This window comes from Cervus elaphus, chromosome 13 (genome assembly GCF_910594005.1).
Source record: "Cervus elaphus chromosome 13, mCerEla1.1, whole genome shotgun sequence".
Taxonomy (NCBI): domain Eukaryota; kingdom Metazoa; phylum Chordata; class Mammalia; order Artiodactyla; family Cervidae; genus Cervus; species Cervus elaphus.
In genome coordinates, this window is record NC_057827.1 from 71,304,993 (window position 1) to 71,327,945 (window position 22,953).

The window sequence follows — 22,953 nt, forward strand, 5'->3', positions numbered from 1 at the left end:
GAGGAAAGTGGAGGAACCCAGGGCCCAGGGTCTCTGGGAGGCGGCACTATGTCCGCAAACGAGGTCCCATGGGGCCCCTTGCAGATGGGCGGCGGCCACCCGGGCCCGCCTCGGGGCCAGCTCCGCGGTAAGACCGCCTGTTGCCGGCGATCAGAGTAGCCCTGGTCGGCGGCCTGGGTGTGGGCTGCCGCAGAATTTCAGGGCGCCCAAGTCTTTCTCGGGTTGCCGAGTGACGCCGGTGGAGAGGCTTCCCGGGCCGCGCATGGAGCCCTGGGGCGTCCGGCTTCCTAGTGCCGCGGTCCTGGGCGCCGCTGCCTCGCAGCGCTGTCTCCCTGGCAACCGGCGCCGCTGAGGGGGTGGGGGCGCGGGGACCCCAGTCCGGGTCCTGCGGGCGCGGGCGGCCGGGAGCGTGGGGCGGGGCCTCGGGCCGGGGGCGGGGCTCGCGCGGGCGGGGGGCGCCGCGGAGCCGAGGAGAGCGCGGCCTCGGCGGGCGCGCAGACAGGCTCCGTGGGGCCAGGCCCCGCGCGCGCAACATCTGGCCGGCGGCGGGTAGGTGCGGGCAGGGCGCGCGGGCAGGGCGCCCTGGTGAGCCCCGAGTGCCCGGCCGCAGGGGCGGCAGGGTGCAGGGGCAGCGCTGCAGGGGTGAGGCCTGGCGGCCGGACTGCCTGGACCAGGCCCTGTCGGGGGGAGCGGGCGGAGCGGACCGAGGAGCCGAGACGCAGCCTGCCGGGAGCGGCCCAACCCCTTCACCGGCCTCCGTCCGATCGGGCTGCGGGAGGGCCGCCTTCTCCTCTCCCCTTGCCACTGCTTGTGGGCACTGAGGGATGCGTGCAAGGCGCCAGGGAAGAGGCGGGCAGCGAGGCGCCCAGAGGCACCGGAGTCTGTGAGGTCCGGGCAGCCGAGCAGGAGGCCCCGGGCTGGGCTCAGGACGGCGGGGGCAGCAGGGCCTGGGGCCGGTCCCCAGGGAGAGGCCCGGCGGCTGTGGGGGGAGGGCGGCCAGGCCCTGGCTCCAGCCTTTCGGGGCAGGGGCTGGGGCTCCATGTGCGAGCGCCGATTGGGACAGAGTCTGTCTGGCCCCTGCGGCCCCGGCCCAGGTCTGATGAGCGCCCGAGGGAGCGGAAACGCTGTGGAGTGGATGGGAGGTGGGGTGCGCGGTGCAGCAGCCGTTTGGCTCGTTGGCCGGGCCAAGGGCTGGGATGAAGGAGATTCCCAGACCGCTGCTGCAGCCACGGGAGGGGGACCTTCGTGGGTCAAGTGTGTCCACTCGGGGGTCGGTGAAGAAGGGGTGTGTGTGTGATGGAGGGCAGGAGCTCACGGAATTGTGGGCGCAGGGGCTAGACGGATGACCCTTCCAAGGGATCGTCTACTCCAGGCGTCCACACTCAGAGTGGTGGGGTCCTGGGTGTGGCGGCGGAGACCCTGGGAGGTGGGTGCCAGGTGGGGAGCAGCTGGGATGAGACCAGGGCTGGAGGTGCCCACTTGGCAGGGGGCCTTCTTCCCCAGGCCGTGGGGGCTGTGGTGTCACCAGGGCAGGCCGAGCACTGGCTCCACAGTCGCGGGTGACATTAAATTTTATGTCTTTGTCTAGACAGGGCAGTAAACAGAGCTCTGGGGCCAGGGGTGCTGTGGGGGAGAGCAGAGGGGTGGGGAGCCCGGCTATGAGTGAGCCTCAAGTGACTTTTGGGTGGATGAGGCTGGGGCCCTCCGTCTTTCCTCAGGGTGTCAGCGGGCACAGGGGTGCTGACCCACAGCCTGGTGTGGGGCCGTGACAGCCAGGGCCAGGGGTGTGAGAGGGGCGTAGGGGCTTGTGGCCCAGGCGGGCGGTAGCAGAAGAGGCTTCCTAAGATTGCCCTCAAGGCTCGGGGGCAGGGAGCGACTGGGGCCCACCCCTTCGTGGTGAGCAGGGCGAGCTGGCTTGGGGCTGGGAGAGTGCAGAGGTCAGGAGTCGCTGCCAGCGCAGCAGGGAGCCACGGTGCGCACAGGGCGGAAGAGAACGGGCCATGTGCCCTGTGGACGGTGGGCCAGAGGCAAGACCGAGTCTGCGGACGCAGGGAGGAAAGGTGGGGCTGCGAGGCAGAGGCAGTGGGGCGCGGAGGGGCTTTGGGGATGGAGTCATCCGGGGCCTGGATGACTCTCAGTCCTGGATCGGAGAACCTGCCCAGAGCCCCGGCTCCTCGCGCCTTCGTTTCTCGCCGAGCCGAGGGCGCAGGCCCGCGTCCCGCCCGGTGCGGCGCCGCGAGCGAGGCCGCCCGAGCGGGAACGGCCGCGGGACGGGACCCCGGGCGAGCGGCGCGGGCCGCTGGAGCCGGAGGGACAAACCCTCGGGCCGTCGGGGCCGCGCGCGGCGGGGAGCAGCCGCTTCCGTCCTCGCCCCTCCTTGGCTTCGGCGGGAACGCGGCCCCGGCCTCAGGTGCGGCGGTGGCGCCCCCTGGAGGCCTGGGCCCTGCGCGCGGCCCCTCGTGCGCGCGCGTGCGGCAGAGCCCGGCCCGGGGCGCGGACAGGACCCCCTCGGGGGAAGCGCGCCGGGGGTGGGGGTGGGGAACGGCCGCTCGCTCTGCGTACTGACCCCGTCTGCTCTGATCTCCCCAGATTCCGAGCTCGCCGGCCCGGAGCAGCGGCGCCCTCGGGTCGGCTGGACAGGCCCCGCGCCATGCCCGAGGGCTGAGCGCCGCCGCCGCCGCAGGGCCTCGTCCCGCCTCGCGTGGGACCGCGCGCGCCCAGGTCGGGGCCCAGGCGGCCGACCATGGTGCTGCCTCCCCCGGACCGGCGCCACGTGTGCCTGACTACGCTGGTGATCATGGGCAGCATGGCGGTCATGGACGCGTACCTGGTGGAGCAGAACCAGGGCCCGCGTAAGATCGGCGTGTGCATCATCGTGCTGGTGGGCGACGTGTGCTTCCTGCTGGTGCTGCGCTATGTGGCCGTGTGGGTGGGCGCCGAGGTGCGCACGGCCAAGCGCGGCTACGCCATGATCCTCTGGTTCCTCTACATCTTCGTGCTGGAGATCAAGCTCTACTTCATCTTCCAAAACTACAAGGCGGCGCGGCGCGGCGCGGCCGACCCGGTGGCGCGCAAGGCGCTGACGCTGCTGCTGTCGGTGTGCGTGCCCGGCCTCTTCCTGCTGCTGGTGGCGCTCGACCGCATGGAGTACGTGCGCACCTTCCGGAAGCGCGAGGACCTGCGCGGCCGCCTCTTCTGGGTGGCGCTGGACCTGCTGGACCTGCTGGACATGCAGGCCAGCCTGTGGGAGCCGCCGCGCAGCGGGCTGCCCCTGTGGGCCGAGGGCCTCACCTTCTTCTACTGCTACATGCTGCTGCTGGTGCTGCCGTGCGTGGCGCTCAGCGAGGTCAGCATGCAGGGCGAGCACATCGCGCCGCAGAAGATGATGCTCTATCCGGTGCTCAGCCTCGCCACCGTCAACGTGGTGGCCGTGCTGGCGCGCGCCGCCAACATGGCTCTTTTCCGCGACAGCCGCGTCTCCGCCATCTTCGTGGGCAAGAACGTGGTGGCGCTGGCCACCAAGGCCTGCACCTTCCTGGAGTACCGGCGCCAGGTGCGCGACTTCCCGCCACCCGCGCTGGCGCTGGAGCTGCAGCCGCCCGCCCCGCAGCGCAACTCGGTGCCGCCGCCCCCGCCGTTGCACGGCCCCCCAGGCCGCCCCCGCGGCCCCTCGCCCACGCGCGACGCCCTGGACACGTGACCGAGGCCCCCCGGACTCCGAGACGCGTGGCGGCAGGCGCGCGCCGTTTGCATGGGATGGGGTGGGGTCGGGTGCGGAGAGCGCCCCTACCCGCGGGGCCTGCGGCCGCGCCTTCATCTCAGGGATCCCTCGGACCACCGACCTCGGCCCCGGCTCCTCCCGCTCGCCCCGGCGCTGGGCCAGTGTGTGCGGCCCGGACTGGAGCGGGGAGGGTCCCGCCTCCACCCACGGGGGGTCTGGGTGGCAAGGGAGGACAGAGTGGGCCGAGGTCTGGTCCCTTGGGGTCCCACGGTGGGGGCCTCTGGTTCAGCGTTTGGGACCGAGGAGGCCTCTGTCATTTTAAAGACTCGTGTTTACAGTTTTGTATGTAAGGTGGCTGTGCTCTGCCTGTTTGATGCGTCCAGTCTCTGATAGCCCGGGAGGGGCGTGGGCGGGACGGGGTGTGCGGGAGTGATGGCGGGGTGGGGCCTGTGTCCTTCCCAGGCCTCCTCCCAGGGGCCTCTCCCCAGCCCCTGTGCGGCCACCATTGTTCAGGCATTCTGAGACAGACCCTCCAGCCTCCGTGACCCCATCCCTACCCCCACGCCCCTTCCCGAGATGCCCTCCCGAGATGCTGGCCCTGTCCCTGACACCCCCCCCCCCCCCGCCCGCCCCAGCCCAAAAGTGTCCCTTGCCCAGGTTTCCCTGACACCGTGGGGGCTTTCCCTGGCCAGGACAGACGGATGCCAGATGGAACCTGGCCCCGGCCAGGCTCCCTGCGGCCCGGGTCAGGGGAGTGGAGCCCGGATGCCTGGGAAGCTGGCGGCACCTGGGGCCCAGGGCTCAGTGCCCAGAGGCGCAGAGCGGCTGCCTTGCCGGCTGGTCTGTCTGGACAGCCCACGGGGAGAAGCCCATCTGCAGGGCTCTCTGCCGCTCCGCCCAGGCCCTCGCACCTGAGATGTGACTCTGGGCACCCAGAAGGCCTGGGAGGGTCTCGTAGCTTCTGGGGAGGGGCCCTTTGTCTGGGGCTTGGTGAGGCTGTGGACAGCCTGTTTGAGGAGGCCTTGCAGACCTTTCCTGGCTTCCTGAGGTGGCTTCCGGAGGCCAGAAGTGACCGCAGCGCCGGCCAGCTGACCGTCCCTCACTCATCAGCTCACAGGTCCTCATGGAGTATCCACGCCCTGCTGGCCCCGAGCAGGCCCTTATGCTGAGCCAGGCAGACTGTCCCTGTGGACGCGGCCAGGCCACGGGGCCTGTCCGGAGGGGTCCACGCTAGGAGGCCTTCCTCAGAGCAGGTTTGGAGCCCGCGCTAAGGCCTGGGTGGGACAGGCCTGGGAGGAGCTTGGCGGGCTCTGAGGCGGTGGGGCCTGGCGGGGGCATGGCGGGCTCTGGCTCCAAGAGTGGCAGCCCCACCAGACCTGCTCCAAGTTGGGGGTGAGGGCTGGGGTCACTGCATGGGGACCCTGGGTGGCCCTGGGGGATGGGGGCTCAACCAGAAGTGGGGGCACATCTACTAAGACAGGCACTGACAGGGTGGATGGTCACGCAGGAGTTTTGGGGGAAACCAAGAATTTTGTATGAGGCCCCCCATGTGGAGAGGATCCTGGGTCCGTCTTAGAAGGGGACATGGGGCTGGACAAGGCCCGGGCTGGGGGGCCCCCTGGACTCGCGGTGGGGGCGGGGAAGGGCCTGTGACCAGGGGTCCAGAGGTCGGCTGGGTGGAGGGGCGAGTGGGGACACGGTTGGGGCAGCTAGGAGGCCACAGTCAACTCTGCACGATGGTGTCGGGAGACTGGGCGGAGGCTCCTCTTGAGTGAGGTCAGGAGCAAGGGGCAGGGAAGGGATTCCGGGTGCCGCCGAGTCCTGGGGAGGCGGGGCTAAGGGTGGCCAGGGGCCTGGGCCTGGGAGGGCGTGTCCAGGTGCCCCCATTTCTGCCCCTCGGGCCCTCCTCCAGGCCAGGGCAGGTGCACCCCTCACAGCTCCTCCCCCAGACCTGTGCCCACAATGGCGAGGGTCAGAGAAGGCCCGGGCTGGCCTCTGCGAACTCGAGCCTTCCAAGCCAGGGAGACCCCCATCCCCGGGTGCTGGCGGGCTGCCCTGCCAGCGTCTAGGAGCTCACCTGGGCCCACTGCGTGTCTCCTGCACCCACGAGTGAGGCCCTGAGGTCCTGGGCCTGCCCCCGTGCTCACAGGGCGGCTCCAGCCCTGGCTGAGGCCCTGGGGAGCCAGGCGCCGCCTCTGAGGCAGGCCTAGCCTGGCCTCCTCCGGGGGGCTTGGTGTCAGCGTGCGTCTGGGGACGGAGAGCCCGCGGCCTTGAGGACACATCGTCCCACCATGTTCCCCATCTCAGGCGCTACCGATGCCTCCCGGGCGGTCCAAGGACCACAGCAGCAGCGAGCCTCACGTCATCTCAGAAGCAGCGTCCGAGCTGGGGCAGGCAGGGTGGGGCTCCCCTTGTGAGCCTCCGCGTGTCGCTAGGGGCGTCCCGCAGGGGCCCGAGTCCAGAACTGGGTCTGGGACAGCTGTGTTCTGAGGCTGGCCTCAGGAGCGCGGTCCCTGCCTCATCAGTCCTGGGTGCTGGCAGAAGGCAAGGCTCCTGGCTTCAAGCCTAGGGCATCCTCTCCTCTCCTGGTGTGAGGGGCCCCCGCGGGCCCCTTCCTCTTGCAAGAGCAGAGGGGCAGCCGGGCCTCACCTGCCATGGGGCCCAGGCAGGGTCGGCCGCCCCGCAGACGCAGCTCCTCCCTTAGGACGAAGACGCTGCGACTCCTGACCCGTCTTGTTCCACAGCATGTTCATTCCTCTGTAGGAAAACAGTCTCATGTATTAATAGTAAAAGCCCACCTTGGCAACACTGAAGCCCCTCACATTGAGTACGACCTGCACCTCACCGTATCAGAGTCCTGCGTGCAGCGACGCCCTGGCGACCCCATGGGCTCCATGGTGGGCTAGGGAGAGGCTTGTCCAGCACCCCCGGCCGGTCAGGACGCTGTCACTGGCCGCCCTCTGGGGCCTCTGGCTGATGGTGGGGCCGGACGCTCTGGAGTCACTGCCCTCTCGAGACTGAAGGGAAGGCAGCTTAACTGGTGGCAAAAGCCGGGTGACTGCCGCGTCATCAGAGAAAGATGGAGGGGAAGACCCCTAATCAGGCTGGGCGCTGCCTGGGGTAGGGGTCAGCAGGGCACACGGGTGCCCAGGGGCCAGGGAGGAGGGCCGTGTGAGTCAGGGGTCTGTGGGGAGGAGAGCCTGTTAGTCAGGGGTCTGCAGAGAGACAGCCGGCAGGGGGACACCCGGCAGGAGACCTCTGAGCCCCTGGAAGCCGAGAGGCCCCGTGACCTGTGGCCTGGAGGCCAGAGGGCCGTGGCGCCGTTCAGTCTGAGTCCCGAGGTCCAGGAGCGTGGCGTCTGAGGAGAAGGAGGCAGGTGACACAAAATCACGAGTCACAGGTGGGCAGGGAGGAGGTGGGTAGGCTGCTGGGGAGCAGGAGGCCGGCGGGAAGGTCAGGTCCGCTGAGGAAGAAGCCTGCTGGGTTTGCGGGCAGCCACCCGTCACGGTGACGCCTGTGCCTCTCAGCCCTGTGCTCAACCTGGACTCCACTCCCTCCTTCCCGGCGATGGGTCACGGAGGAAGGCGTGCCGGCCTCACCGTGGACTCATCCGCGTCCCCCCAGAGACGTGGAGCCGGAGGGGGCAGTGGTTGGGCGACGTGGACGCTGGTGATGCTCCCACGCGAGTCTGGAGGTTGTCCAGGCGGCTGGTCTGCCCGCCCCCGGGACACAGACACCCCCTCCCGGCCTGTGGCTCCTCCCTGAGTCCCGCTGGAGAGGCGCGGGTCAGGGCTGAAGACCTGGAAGGAATGTGACGCCCCCTCCCCCTCTACTCCCCCACCCCAGCCCCGCAGTTCTTGGCCTTGTTCGCCGATAGAAATTGACCAGAGGCCAGACAGGAGATTCAGGGGAGGCTTTACTGGGGCCCCTGCTGCCGCCGGGAGAGAGGGCAACAGGCTCCCTCTCTCGCTCCCCGCAGCGGCGAGCTTGTTCTTTACTGGGGTGAGGGCAGGACGTGGTCCAGAGCTGGGGCCGGGGCGGAGCGGGGCGGGGTCTCACTGGTCTGCCCGCCCTTGGTGGTGCGGTGCGCGGGGGCGTGGGCAGCGCGCTGGTTTCGCCCGGGCTCTGCAAGGAGCTGTTGGGCTTTCTGCATCTTGTCGTCCATGACTCGCCCCAGCTGTTTTGTTGCGGGAGGAGACGTCCGTCCACGTGCCAGCCCTGCAGCGCAGGGTCCTGGCCCCGCCTGTGTCGGGGCCGCTGGTAGCATCTCTTCCTGTGGTTCTCAGAAGCTGGCCCAAGACTGTGCCCAGCTTAACCCCGCTGTCCTGACCTTGGACACCCGGGTCCACGGGGGAGGGTGCCCGGGTGCAATTCTGTTCTGGAGGAAGGGGGTCCACACTGGGGCCACTTAGGTCTCCCGCTTATGTCTCTCTCAGCTTTCCAGATTCTTCAGTTTTTACCCTGACATTCTCACCCGCAGAGTTTGAGCCTCCACCCATGAGGCGGGTGGGAGTGTGTCTCACCCACCTGGTGGGGCTGGAGAGCCAGCCGCACTCACGTTTCCTGATTAATCGAAAAGTTGAGCATCTTCTCACGTCTAAGGTTGAGCATCTTCTCACATCTCCGTGGAACATTCGTGGTCTTCTGTGAATGGCTTGTATTCCGTTTTTCTATTTGACTGTGTTTTCCTTACTGGTTTGGAGGCACCCTGTGTAAATTCTGGTCACAGTCTTCTTGTCTTAAATGGACACCAGGTGCAGAGAATCAGGGATCATTACTCTTGTTTCATGATATGCTCCCTTCCTGGGTCCATGCTGGGTGTGCGTTATGCACCCAGTCAGTCCTTTGTTATTTAAATCATAGAGGCACCTGCAAACCCACCACCCGAAACCAAAGCTGAAATCTCGACACTGACTGCATTTCTCTGAGGCCCACCCACCCATCCCTGCCGTGTTCAGAGGCAGCTTCACCCTCAGTCCTGGGAGAGCCTTTCTTTTCTTTCCATTTTGTGCAGATTTATTGAACCCTGGTTGGGAAGATCCCCTGGAGGAGGGCATGACAACCCACTCCAGTATTCTTGCCTGGAGAATCCCCATGGACAGAGGAGCCTGGCGGGCTACAGTCCATGGGGTTGCAAAAGAGACAGACACGACTGAAGTGACTTAGCACGCACACACACATGTTGAATCCATATGTGTTTCTGAATTTGTATTTTGGCTTTAGTGTTTAACATTACGGAAAGAGTGTGACGCTATATAGGGCCTCCCTTGTGGCACTAATGGTACAGAACGTGCCTGCCAGTACAGGAGATGTAAGCGCCATGGGTTCGACCCCCGGGTCAGGAAGATCCCCTGGGGGAGGGCACGGCAACCCACTCCAGTATTCTTGCCTGGAGAATCCCAGGGACAGAGAAGCCTGGAGAGCTATGGTCAACAGGGTTGCGAAGCGTTGGACACAACTGAAGTGACTTAGCATGCACGGCACATCACGCTACTTATATATTCTTCTGTGACTGACGTTTCACTCCGCATTTTACTGAGATTCATCCATTCTGTTGCGTGTCTGTTAATTCATTCTGCTGCCAGTATGTGAATACTCCACACTCTCCCATCCCACCCTGTCCACGGGTATTTGGATTTGCAAGATTTTTGGCGCCATGAGCCACCCTGCTGTGACTGCTCCTGGGTCACTCATCCTGGGTTGACGTACTCAGGAGCAAAACTGTGGGGATGCAGGTTGGGGCTGTCAGCCTTCCCCAGGTGATACCACTCAGCTTTCCAGAGGCTGTGTCGAGTATTGCCCTCAGCCTCCCCCAAGCTTGGTGCTTCTGCATCCAGGGCGGCAGTTGATGGTTTAACATCAAGATCCTTGATTCTCGGTCTCTGATCTTCGCTTTTTCCCGGCGCATTTGGAGAGTTGGTCTTGGACGGTCTTGAGTCCCTGCTCTGTGTCTGAGCGTGCAGCTGTGCTTCTCACCCTCGTCTCGCCACGGCCTGGGAGTCGAGCGGAGGCGTCAGGTGTGGGAAATCCATCGCCACCGATTCTGCCGTCTGACCCCTCTGCTGGTTTTGGGCGTGCGTGGCTTGCTGGAGCCTCACAGGTGACGGTGTTGCTTTCTTGCCTGTGTTGCCCTTGCTGTGCACATCGTCACGCTAGGTTTAGGTTCCTGTAAGTTGGTAACAGGTTCAGTCTTCCCGGTTCCTTTGTTGCTCCGTCTCTCTCTTTTTGATTGCTTATTTTCAAAGTTTGTGGCTGCGCTGGTCTTCGTTGCTGTGTGGGCTTGCTCTAGGTGCGGTGCGTGGGGGCTCCTCTCTAGCTGGGGGTTGCTGGCTGCTCCTGTTTGCAGAGTGCAGGCTCCAGGGCACATGGGCTTCAGTAGCCGTGGTGCCTGGGCTTGGTGGCCCCTCAGCCTGTGGGACTGTCCCAGACCAGGGATCGAACCCACGTCCCCTTATTGGCAGGTGAATTCTTAACCACTGGACCGCCCGGCACGCCCTGTGAGTGTCTTTTTGTCGCTGCTCATCCTTTGCGCCTCACCGTCCATTCTGCCTTAGAGAGTTCTGCCACACGCGCTCGTTTGCGTTTGTGTGCTGTGTGTTCCCTTCATTCTCAAACCCTCTGCTGTGGACCGTGTTCCCACCACCCCTGCGCGCTGAAGCCCCACCCCAGTGGGTAGTACTTGGGGGTGGGGCTGTTGGGAGGCGATGAGGGTCAGATGAGGTCAGGCTGGCAGCTTAACCCAGGACGTCCAGCCTCCAGGGCTCTGAGACCGACCTGCCTGATGTTTAAGCCCCGTCTGTGCAGCTTGTTGTCGTGACCCTGGGCTGAGGGGCCGCTCTTCACGCTGCTGTCTCGAAGGTGGGCTCTGTTGTTTACATGTCACCTGGAAATCTCTGCTTGGAAAGACCCGCTGAATCCATGTTCATAAATTATGAAGTCTGTTATGTTTGAACCTCTGTGCCCTATCTCATTTTATGTGTTTGTCCTCTTTTCTTTTAATCCCTCCCCTCTCCACCCCCAGTCTGTTAGATCAGTCACATTTCCCATCATACTTTTTTTTTTTAAGGAAGCAGCCTCTTGTTTATTTATTTTTGGCTGTGCTGGGTCTTCTTTGCTGTGAGCGCTTTTCCCGAGTTGCGTGGCGGGCTTCTCTCTGCAGTGGCGTCTCTTGCTGTGGGGCTCGGGCTGTACGCGCACGCTCAGTAGTTTGCACGGGCTTCGCTGCCCCACAGCACGTGGGCTCTCCCCACATTAGGGATCAAGCCCGTGTCCCCTGCATTGGCAGGCGGATTCTTTACCAGGGAGCCAGCGGGGAGGTCCTCCATCAGACTCTGTAAAAGCTAGTTTTATTTATTTAGTTTTGGCCGTGCTGGCTCTTTGGTGCTGCGAGGGCTTTTCTCGAGTTGCGGAGAGCAGGGGCTGCTCTGACTGCGCTGCTCAGGCTTCTCCTTGCAGTGGCTTCTCTTGCCGCCGAGCGCAGGCTCAGGACTTGTGACACACGGGCTTCTTTGCTCCCTGGCATGTGGGGTCCTCCCGGACCGGGGATCAAACCTGTGTCTCCTGCATTGGCCGGTGGATCCTTATCCGCTGTACCACCTGGGAATTCTGAGTTGGTAATTAACTTTATCCTCCAGGTCCACCCGGCTTCCTAGATGCCAACAGAATAAAGTTCCACGGCTCCTGCGAGGGCTGCCAGCCACCCTGGGCCCATCTCCTTCCTCACACCTCCTCCTGCCAGAAGGTGTGCGTAGTGGTGGGTCTGAGAACCTGTGACCGCCTGCCCACTCCGCAGTCTCTGACGTGGTTCATGGAGGTGGTGTGGCCACCTCCTGTCACACGAGGTTCCGCTCGTGTGGGCCATGCCACTGCTTTTCCTTGCGGTTACACAGCTGTGTTTTCTCCTTATGGACCCAGAAGGGGTTTGGAGCATCAGTTCTCTTGGCCCTCGTATGTCTGGGCATGTCTCTCCTTTCTCTAAGTGATGCTTGCTGGCAGATAAGTCTGCTGGACCCGTGCCCCTGGCCTTCCTGTGCTAACAGGCTGGAGATGGGCGTCTCCAAGCCCCGCTCTGCTTAGTCGGTGCCAGTTCTGGCCGAGAGGAAGAAGGTGGACGTCGCTGCCCTGGTTCAAAAGTGACTCGGGGAGTCTGGCGGTTTCCTGACCTCACACGTCCGTCCCCCAGTCCTCTGCCCTGGACACCCCCAGCCTGCCGCCCCAGGACCCTAGTCTGTGTGGCGCCACCGTGCAAGATGGGAGCTTGCTGTTTCCCCTGCTGCTGACTCAGATCTCAGCCATCACAGTCTCTTCCTGTAGATTCCAGAATTTCTTCCTCTTCCATCTCCTGTGCCACCCCCGGGCCCCAGCAGCTTAGCTTGTGAGTCACGCACCTTTGACCCTGGCTTCAGATCTCAGCTCTGGAGCTCCCAGCAGAGCAACCTGGGTGTGTGGCCTCCTCCTGTCTCCTGGCCTGTAAGCTGGAGTCCACGAGGATCCAGCCTGGTGACCCTGCAGCCCACCCAGGACGGGGGCTGGTGCCCGAAGGGGCCCAGGAGGCATTTTCTGTATTCTGTTTCTAAACAAAATTTTGGAGTGTAGGTGATTTAGTTTCAGGTGTCCCTGGTGGCTCAGCAGTAAAGAGATTCCACCTGCAGTTCAGGATGAACCTAGATGGGGGTTCGATCCCTAGGTCCGTAGGATCCCCTGGAGGAGGGCATGGCGACCCGCCGCAGTATTCTTGCCTGGAGAATCCCATGGACAGAGGAGCCTGGAGGGCTACAGCCCATGGAGTCACAGACTCGGACAAGATTGAGCGACCTGTACATTCACACACGTACGGCAAAGTGAATCAGTTACAGGTATACGTATATCCACTCTTTTTAAGCTGCTTTTTCCGTCTAGGCCATTACACAGTATTGGGAAGAGTTACCTGTGTTAAACAGCAGGCTTGTTAGTTACTTACTTTACGTGTTGTAGTGTGTATATGGGGTTTTGGGAGAGTACGTTTGTAAGTGCCCAGGCTCAATCCTTTATATTTCACTGGCAATCTCAAAAAAGACTTTCAATCTTTCATTGAATTGAAAAGAAATATTGCAGTTGAAGTAATAAATACATTGTGTGACGGTCAGAGCAAAGAACCATATGTGGTAACACTCGCTTGGGTGGAATCTCGGCAGGGAAGCCGGATCTCAGCAGGACACTTGGTTTTGCAGAGTTTAACCAGGGAGCACTGTTTGTGATGGTCACCAGGGATGGGAAAGGGCACCCAGGGACAGAAGACATGCTGGTGATGTTTGGCCTGATGAATCTTGACCCACGCACCACGTCTACACTGCAGAATTCACGTGGACGCGAATCTTCATCCATTTTCTATGAAATGAGGCAGAAACCGGAGGACATCAAGAACGGTCTGACGCAGCGGAGGGCGAATCCAGGACTTCCCGCCCCCTCGGGGACCTTTGCTCTTAATGGGGGCAGCTCGGTGTTGGCGCTCACTTGGTGGGGAAGTGCCAGGGATGACTGGCGGGCCGACCGCAGAATGCCGGTTCCTCACCGGAGAGGTCGCACGCAGACCTGGGCGTGGGCCGTGGCCTGCAGGGGAGATCCGGGAGGACTTCTGCAGAGACGTGACGCTGGGACTCGGCCACGAGCAGGGCTGGCGCAGAGGGGCGTTGCTTCTGGCGGGTGGGACGCCCACAAACTGCTGCCCGAGAGCCGCTAGGCTGGGCCGGGCGGGCAGGACTTGCAGCGGCGCAGTGGCCACCAGGGGGCGCCGGTGCCCAGGGCTGCCCTCCGGCCCAGCTCCCCCTCCAGCTGAGTCCAGGTGGAGGGACCCCTCGGTCTGCAGGAGGGCAACGCGGCTTCACGTCGCACTGAGGAGTGTCCTAGGGATTCTAGCGTGTGAGCCCAGCCTGAGGAGCGCTGGAGGAGCACGTTTCAACCTCAGGGTTCTTGGATATCGCGGGGTCAGATTCCTGCGGTTTGGGGCATGAAACAAGCCGCTCGCTGAACCCAGTTTCTGATAAATAGGTCTGAAAAGGGATCAGCTTTGGGACTGATCCGGACGATCACAGTTTTAAGTTTAATGTGTCAGGACAGCTGACACACCTGCCGCGCACACACCTATGACGCAGGTTCCCCGGGCACAGGCGCCCCCCCTGCCCCGCCCCCACCTCGGGGTGTGTCTGGCTCCCAGTGCGCCCCTTCCCTCGAGGCTGTTCCAAGGACCCCAGAGCTCACCTGCACTGCAAGGGCGTGGGGTGGGCACGGGGTCCAGGGTGCACACCCTCACTGGGCTCCAGGATGAACCTACATTCCTACCTCCAGGTGGTGCTGGCCACGCCCGCTGCCCCTGCCTCTGCCGAGCCTCCTGCGGCCCAGTGCCTGCGATGCTGCCGCTGGCCACACGGAGGCAGCAGAGTCCAACATATTGTTAGTCAATCGCTCAGTCATGTCCGACTCTGCGATCCCATGGACTGCAGCACGCCAGGCCTCCTTGTCCATCACCAACTCCTGGAGCTTGCTCAAACTCGTGTCCATTGAGTCGGTGATGCCATCCAACCATCTCATCCTCTGTCGTCCTCTTCTCCTCCTGCCTTCAATCTTTCCCAGCAACAGGGTCTTTTCCAGAGTTAGCTCTTTGCATCAGGTGGCCAGAGTATTGGAACTTCAGCTTCAGCATCAGTCCTTTCAATGAATATTCAGGGTTGATTTCCTTTAGGATTGACTGGTTTGATCTCCTTGCAGTCCAAGGGACTTTCAAGAGTCTTCTCCAGCACTGTAGTTCAAAAATATCAGTTCTTTGGTGCTCAGCCATTGAAATAAAAAGACGCTTGCTCCTAGGAAGAAAAGCTATGACAAATCTAGACAGCATATTAAAAAGCAGAGACATAACTTTGCCGACAAAGGTCTGTATAGTCAAAGCTATGGTTTTTCTAGTAGTCATGTATGGATGTGAGAGTTGGACCATAAAGCGGGCTGAGCACCAAAGAGTTGATGCTTTTGAACTGTGGTGTTGGAGAAGACTCTTGAGAGTCTCTTGGACTGCAGGGAGATCCAACCAGTCCATCCTAAAGGAAATCAACCCTGAATATTCACTGGAAGGACTGATGCTGAAGCTGAAACTCCAATACTTTGGCGACCTGATGTGAAGAACTGACTCATTTGAAAAGACCCTGATGCTGGGAAAGATTGAGGGTAGGAGAAGGAGGGGACTACAGAGGATGAGATGGTTGGATGGCATCACTGACTCAATGGACATGAGTTTGAGTAAACTCCGGGAATTGGTGATGGACAGGGAGGCCTGGCGTGCTGCAGTTCATGGGGTCTCAAAGAGTCGGACATGATTGAGTGACTGAACGATAGCAACAGCCTTCTTTATGGTCCGACTCTCACATCCATACATGACTATTGTAAAAACCATAGGTTTGACTAGGCAGACCTTTGTCGGCAAAGTGATGTCTCTATTTTTTAATATGCTGTCTAGGTTTGTCAGTTTTTCTTCCAAGGAGCAGGCGTCTTTTAATTTCATGGCGGCAGTCACAGTCCGCAGGAGCTCAAGAAAATAAAGTCTGTCACTGTTTCCACTTTTCCCCCATCTATTTGCCATGAAGTGATGTGACCGGATGCCATGATCTCCAGGTGGTGCAGGCCGTGATCTCTGCCCCTGCCTGCCCAGGACCCTGGGTCTCATGCTGGTCCAGTGCATGCAGTGCTGCTGGTGGCCACACAGTGGCAGCAGAGCCCAACACATTCAGGGGCCCACTGTCCTCACAGGGCTTCCCCAGCACCAAAGCCAGGAGTGGCCAGAGGGCACGCTGCACGGACCAGCACCGACCAGCCCCAGGTTCTGGAGCTCGGCCCTAGGTCCCCTGGACCCCAGCCCCAGGCTCCCGAGCCCTAGGTCCCCCTGACCCTAGCCCCAGGCTCAGCCTGGACCCCGTCTCCTGCCGGGCTGAGCTCACGGGCAGTACTTGGTCACCCCATGGCCATGGGTCATCGGGGGCTGCTCTGGCTGCACCCGTACTGAGTGTCCACTGAGGGCAGCGTTTGGAGAATTCAGGGACGCTGGGCCCTGGACAGTGAGACTGATGCTTGGGGAACAGAACGAGGATCCCCCACCGTCACCTGTCCTGGCATCTTTAGGGTGGGCATCCCTGTGTGGCAGGTGGGGGCGCCTGGTCCTTGCCTGGGGCAGGAGCCTGAGCCTGCTGGGGTGACATGGGCCTCTGGGGAGGGTCTGGTGGTGCCGGTTTGGGGGGGGAAGCTGCCATGTGAAGGACTCAGATTGGAGCAGAGGGGCTGGGGGGCCCCAGAGCCTTCTCCAGCTCTCACACCTGCACACACACGTGGCGGGTCTGTCCTGTGAGAGTCAACAATCCAAGGGGAAGACTTGCCCCTGGTCTTAGAGCGCCGGTGGCAAGTGATGCCTGCAGTGCTGAGAAGGCTGCTCCACTTGACTCGCAGGCTGGCTTTGTACCTGTGGAGAGGAGGGTCCTTCCCGTCCCCATGGAGAGTCTCGCTGAGGCCTGGGACGTGTGCTGGCTCTTGGGCTGCATCACAAACAGCCCAGCCCATGTCCGACTGACTGTCCGTCCAGGCATGTGGTCAGGAGTTCAGGCTCAGCTGACATTCTTGGCTCCTTAGGGCATTGAAGGGTCACTTGAACATGATTGCTGCTGGCTGGGTTGTTCCCAAACCTCGGCCATATATTGGGGTTCCCTCACCTCAGTGACTCAGACTGTAAATAGCAGGAGGCCTGGGTTCGATCCCTGGGTGGGGAAGACCCCCTGGAGGAGGGAGTAGCAACCTACTCCAGTGTTCTTGCCTGGAGAACTCCATAGACAGAGGAGCCCGGCGGGCTACAGCCCAGGGGTTGCAAAGAGTCTGCCACGACCTAGTGACTAACACTTTCACTTTCACTCAAATGGTCCCTCCAGTCGGGGGTTGGAAGTCTCACACGGGAGCTCACACCTCCCACTGTTCCTCTTTATTATGTCTCTTTAAAGATTTACCCTTCTCTAGGTAACATTAGTTTATTTTTGTACCTTGTTTTATGTCCCTGGATATGTTCCACTGTCTCCTGGTTTAAGTCTATGGGGACTTGAACAGAAATTGTATCCTGCTGTTGTGTGAGAATTCTATACATCTTCATTATGTTAAATTGGTTCACAGTGCTTTTCAGGTCTACTGTTCCTTTTACTTTTCTGTCTATTCATTCTATTAAGTTTTGAGAGTTTGGTATTGAAACTCCAACTAAAAATCTTACTTTATCTACTTGAAGAATAATTGTAATATATAGTGGGACTATAGGCAACTTTGTTCTATATTTTCCAAGTCTTCTGTAAATGTGTTATCATACTTTCATAATTTAAAAAATAGAAAAGAAAAAATATTGTTTTATATGTTCACTGTATTTCTACTTCTGTATGCCTTACAGCATGCATGCGTGTTAAGTCGCTCCGGTTGTATCTGATTCTTTGTGACCCCATGGACTGTAGCCCGCCAGGCTCCTCTGTCCACAGGATTCTCCAGGCAAGAATACTGGGGTGGGTTGCCATGACCTCCTCCAGGGGATCTTCCCGACTCAGCCATCGAACCCAGGTCTCCTACGGCCATGACATTGCAGCCTGATTCTTTACTGCTGAGCCACCAGGGAAGACACCACTCTATAGCGTGCTCACCACCAAAAATTCAGTTTCCATCCATCACCGTAGAGTTGGCCCCTTTACTCTTCTTGCCCTTCCCACGCCCTCATCCCCTCCCCGTAACCTCTGCTCTGGTCATTGACCCAGGGGGTCTTCATAGCATGTGGTTCAGTCTCTGCATATTGGTTATTTTTCCAGCTTTCTTCTTGTAGTTGATTTCTAATTTCATGCTATTGTGATTGGAAAAGATGCTCAATAAGATTTCAACCTTCTTTAATTTATTGAGACTTGCTTTGTGTCCCAGACACCATCTAGCCTTGAGGAAGTACCACGTGTACGTGAGAGAACGTGTGTTCTGCTGCATTTGGATGGAGGGCTCTGTACAGGTCTGTCAAGGCCGTGTGGCCCAGTGTTTCAGCAAAGCCACGGTCTCCTTGTTGACTTTGCGATCTGTCCACTGATGTAAGCGGGGTGTGAGAGTCCCCGACGATTTCTGCACTGCCGTCACTGCCTCCCTTCTGCTCTACTAATAACTGCTTTATGTATTCTGACGCTTCTATATTAGAGTCTTTCTGGTGGCGTGTGGGCTCCAGAGCCCGGGGGCGCAGTAGTCGTGGTGCACAGCCTCAGTTGCTCCGTGGTGTGTGGGATCTGCTGAGCAGGGACTGAAACTGCCTCCCCTGCCTTGCAAGGCAGATTCTTAACCACTGGACCACTAAGGAAGTCCCCACTGTTATGTCTTCTTGATGAATTGTCCCCTTTATCATTATATTCAGTCCATCTTTGTCCCCTGTTACCATTTGGCTTGAAGTCGCTTGTCTGATAGGAGTGGAGCTACACGCAATTTCTTTTGGCTGTGCTTGAGGTCTCCTGTTCTGTCCCTTCCCATTGAGCCTGTCTGTCTGCAGAGCTGGGATGAGTCTCTGGAGGCTGCATATAGTTGGGTTTTGTTTTTTAATTCATCCAGGCACTCTGTGTCATTTCACTAGTGAATTCGATCCATTCATATTTAGGGTGATCTTTGGTAAGTGAGGGCTGAGGACTGCTATTTTCCTTTTGTTTTATGGTTGTGCAATCTCTCCACTGGGGCTTTCCTGGTAGGCTCAGTGGTAAAGAACCTGCCTGCCAATGCAGAAGACGTAAAAGACACGGGTTCGACCCCTGGGTCAGAAAGGTCTCCTGGAAGAGGGCCCGGCAACCCACTCCAGTATTCTTGCCTGGAGAATCCCAAGGACAGGCAGGCTGCGGTCCAGAGGGTTGCAGAGTCAGACATGACTGAAAGCAACTTAGAACAATCTCTCCACTGCTTTTTTTCCCTTGTGTTCTCTCTACCATTTAGGTTTGGGGTTTTCTAGGATTTTTTCTCATTTTCTTTTTTTAATGTTTCTTGCCTCTGCTCTCAGTGTATGTCTTATGGCCACCATGAGGTTTGTAATAAAACGTCTCATGGATGAAACAGTCCTCGTTCTGCAGACAGCATCTATTTTCGTTTGTCGAACAGGGTCCATCCTCTTCCCCATACATTTTTGGTGTCTCAAAGTACTGCTTTTTATATTATGAGTTTGTTACAAGTTGAAGTGGCTGTAATTATTTTTCTGCTTTCCCCTTTATCCTTTATACTATGATAAAATGCTTAAAAGCCTATACTGTTAAAGAGCCTCAAATTTCTGATTCTGTCTATTCACCACTTTACTCAGCTTTGTGCACTCTTGCCTTTTTGTTTCTGGTCAGAGATCTCCTTCCAACAGCTCTTGTAAGGCAGGTCTAGTGGTGATGGACTGTCTCAGCTTTTGTCTGTCTGCGGAAGCCTTTATTTCTCCTCCATATCTGAATGATACCTTTGCTGGATAGAGGAACCTTTGGGTCTCTTGAGAATGCCATTCTATCTTCTCCTGGCCAATAGGGTTTCTGCTGATGAATCTGCTGGTAGCCTAAGGGGGTTCCTTTGTAGGTGACCATATTTTTTTCTGGCTGTCTTTAAAATTCTTTGTCATTGGCTTTTGACAATTTTAATATAAGGTGCTTGGAAGGTCTTTTTGCGCTGAGGTAATTGGGTATTCTCTCAGCTTCATGGACTTGTGTATCTGGTTTCTTCCCAGGTTTGGGAAGTTCTCAGCTATTCTTTCTTTCTTTCTTGGCTGCACCGAGTGCCTTGCGGGATCTTAGTTCCCCAACCAGGTATCAAATCTGGGCTTGGGGTAGTGAAAGTGCCAAGAGTTAGCCACTGGACTGCCAGGGAATGCCCCGCTCTGAGCCCCTAAAATAAGCGCTCTGTCCCTTCCCTCTTGCTTTCCCTGTGGGGTTCCCTCACCCTCACTTTGCTCCTCCTAAAGAGTCAACTAGAACTCACGGAATGTCTTCACTTTGGTATCGCAGGCCTTTTTCCTCCTCACCTTGTGTCATCTCTAGGCTTCTACCTGAGCTCGCTAATTCTTTCCACATAGCCTGCTCCCTTTCAAGTGCTTTCCAACGCGTCTCACTGAGTGAGTTCTGCAGCTCCAGCACTGCTGTTTGGTTAGTTTTTCACTAAGGTTCTAATCTTTCTGGTAACTTATTTCTTGTGTTCATTAAATGCATCTCTGAGCTCACTGAAGCGGCCCTCTGAGTTCCCGTGTCTCGTGGAGTCTCCGTGAGGGCTGTGTGGCTTGTCCGTCAGTAAACTCTCAGTACGCCTTGACTTTAAGCTTGGTTTCTGGAGAATTGTCTTCTCTTTGTGGAACAGTGTGCCTGCTTCTTCCCGGCACTGGGAGGGGTCGGGGGGTTCCTGGCCGGCACCTTCCGAGTGGTGTGAAAGTCGCTCAGTCGTGTCCGACTCTGTGCGACCCCTTGGACTGTACAGTCCACAGAATTCTCCAGGCCAGAACACTGGAGTGGGTGGCCGTTCCCTTCTCCAGGGGATCTTCCCGACCCCGGGATCGAACCCGGTCTTCAGCTCTGCGGGCTGACTCTGCCCCCTGAGCCCCCGGGAAGCCCCGGCGGTGGTTTGGATCAGAGCTCTCCCTTCCGTCCGGCAGGCGGCGCAGCGCAGGTCTCCAGCCTCGGCGCCCGCGGGCTCGGTTCCGCTCGGGAGGCGCCGCCGCCGCCGCCTCTGTCGGGGGGTCGCCGGGGCCCCGTCTTTGCCCCTTGTGCCTTCGGGGTCGTGGGTGCCCCGCTGCTGCCAGGGCCTCCGGCACCAGCACCTGGTGCCCGGGGAGGGTGGGCTTTGCTCCGCTGCCACTCCCCCACCACCCCGCCGCCGCCGCCGCCGCAGGGGGGCGGACCCGGGGGACCTGGCTCTGCAGCGGGGGAGCCCGAGGGGCGGGGAGGGTCCCGGGCGGCGGAGCAGCCCGCCGCTCCGGCTCCGCCTCCCTGCTGCCCGGGCTCGCCGCGTGCCGCCAGCCTAGATGCGCAGCTAGACGCGCAGCAGGCTGGGCCTCTCCGGTGCCCCCGGGCGTCGGGCAGCTGGGGGGCTTCTGCTGGTTGCAGACTGAAGGGACCCAGGCCACTCTCGCTGCCCCTTGCTGCTGACCGCCCCCGCCCCGGACGGCCAGGCAGGCACCGCCAGCCCGGTCCCTGCGAAGGGCAGGGTGACTCCCCACGCCCACCCCCCGGCCGCCTGGACCCCTCCGCAAAGGGGTCCGTCCATACGGCCCAAAGTCCCAGCTGCAAGGCCGGGCCCCAGGACAACGCGTCTCGTCCGTCCATAGTGAGAGCCCGCCGATCCTACAGAAACCGCAGGGGCGTCAGGCGGAACCGTGGACTGCTCCCCTGCCCCCGATATGTACTTATCGCTGTTCCTGGGACCGCTCGGTGGGTGGAGCTAGGGCTACACATGTGAACACAGGCACTCTCACGCACACACCACACGTGCTCACGTCCAAGCCTGTGACTTGCCAGGAGATCCCCCACTCTAGAGCCGAGGGCTGGCTGGGCGTGGCCACCAGGGGCGCTGTCCGTGTGAAATCACGTCTTGCGGGAACACACTGGGCTGTGTGCAGTTCTGCACACGAGATTCGGGGTGCGCGAGCGAAGAGAGCACGCTCCTAGCCCCAGGCCAGCTCGAGAGAGAGCACGGGGGACTCCAGTCCCTCCATGAAGCAGCGACCGGAGAGTGGCGGCTTCCTACCCGCCATCTGCGCTCAGGGTCAATAAAGACAGGCGGCTCCAGGGGGAAGCCCCCTGCGCGGGGTGTGGGGGATGTTACCCTCCGCTTGGGTGAGGGGAAGCATCTCCGTAGTTGTGGGGTTCTCCTGCAGGGAGAGCTGTCTCTTCTCCCGCATTTTAATTTTTTCATTCAATGCTTTACTCTGTTTGAATCCATTATGTGGTTATGTCAGTGTGGACTCAGGGCATTTATTGTACACTGTGAGGTGTAGAGGAGTACCCAGACGGTGGTCCGCGTGCCAGGAGGGGCTGCCCTGGGACCCCTCGGTCTATTGCGTTAGACCGAACAGTTCAGTTCAGTTGCTCAGTCGCTCAATAGTGTCCCACTCTTTGCCACCCTATGGACTGCAGCACACCAGGCCTCCCTGTCCATCACCAACTCCTGGAGCCTGCCCAAACTCATGTCCATTGAGTCGGTGATGCCATCCAACCATCTCATCCTTTGTTGACCCGTTCTCCTCCCACCTTCAATCTTTCCCAGCATCAGGGTCTTTTCAAATGAGTCAGTTCTTCGCATCAGGTGGCCAAAGTATTGGAGTTTCAGCTTCAGCACCAGTCCTTCCAATGAACATTCAGGACTGATTTCCTTTAGGATTGACTGGTTGGATCTCCTTTCTGACCAAGGGGCTTTCAAGAGTCTTCTCCAACACCACAGACCAAAAGCATCCTTTCTTCGGTGCTCAGCTTTCTTTACGGTCCAACTCTCACATCCATACATGACTACTAGAAAAACCATAGATTTGCCTAGACAGACCTTTCCTGGCAAAGTAATGTTTCTGCTTTTTAATATGCTGTCTAGGTTGGTCATAGCTTTTCTTCCAAGGAGCAAACAATTAGACCTCAGTGTAAACACCCTTGTGTCCGCATGTGCATGTGATGACGCAGGACGGCCACCAGGGGGCCCCCGAGTCTTGCCCTGGAGTCACTGCAGGGCCAGGAGCGGGTGTCGGAGCGGCATCCAGACAGGCTGATCCACCAGTGTGACCTGAGCCCTGGAGCCCTGCCCAGCAGCCACGCTCAGCCTGCCATGCCCAGCGTGCCTGGCCACCTGCTTCTAAAATCTTCCATTTTCTTTTTTTAAGCAATGTATTTATTTTAATTGAAGGATAATTGCTTTTCAATGTGGTGATGGTGTTTGCTCTCCATCGACAGGAATCGGCCACAGGCTAACCTGCATCCCTTTCCTCCTGAGCTCCCCCCCCCCCCCCGCCCCATCCCTCCAGGTTGTCACAGGGCACCTGCTCTGTTCTCCTCAATGTGTCAGGAATTGCATTTTGTGTTTGTTTGATGTTATGGAGGGAACTATGTCTGCCCAAATTCAGATGTTGCATCCCTAACCTCCAGGAGCTCAGAATGTGCTGAACTTGGAGATGGGCCTTTATGGAGGTAATCGAGTTGAGACGCAGTCCCTTGGGTGGCCCCAACCCAGTCTGGCTGGTGTTGTCC

At 59.7% G+C, this 22,953-nt stretch overlaps 1 protein-coding gene across 4 annotated transcripts; it reads left to right on the forward strand.

Moving 5' to 3' along the window:
• On the forward strand, positions 1 to 4,071 carry TMEM121 (transmembrane protein 121). Of its 4 annotated transcripts, none has more exons than XM_043922306.1 (2): positions 1 to 127; positions 2,590 to 4,071. In XM_043922306.1, the coding sequence occupies exon 2, from the start codon at positions 2,744 to 2,746 to the stop codon at positions 3,698 to 3,700; it is 957 nt and encodes a 318-aa protein (XP_043778241.1). In that variant the 5' UTR covers positions 1 to 127; positions 2,590 to 2,743; the 3' UTR covers positions 3,701 to 4,071. The 4 variants fall into 4 exon arrangements, with proteins under 4 accessions (XP_043778241.1, XP_043778240.1, XP_043778243.1 ...); XM_043922305.1 differs by lacking the exon at positions 1 to 127 and adding an exon at positions 422 to 549; XM_043922308.1 differs by lacking the exon at positions 1 to 127 and adding an exon at positions 586 to 888.
• Positions 4,072 to 22,953: the final 18,882 nt, after the last annotated feature.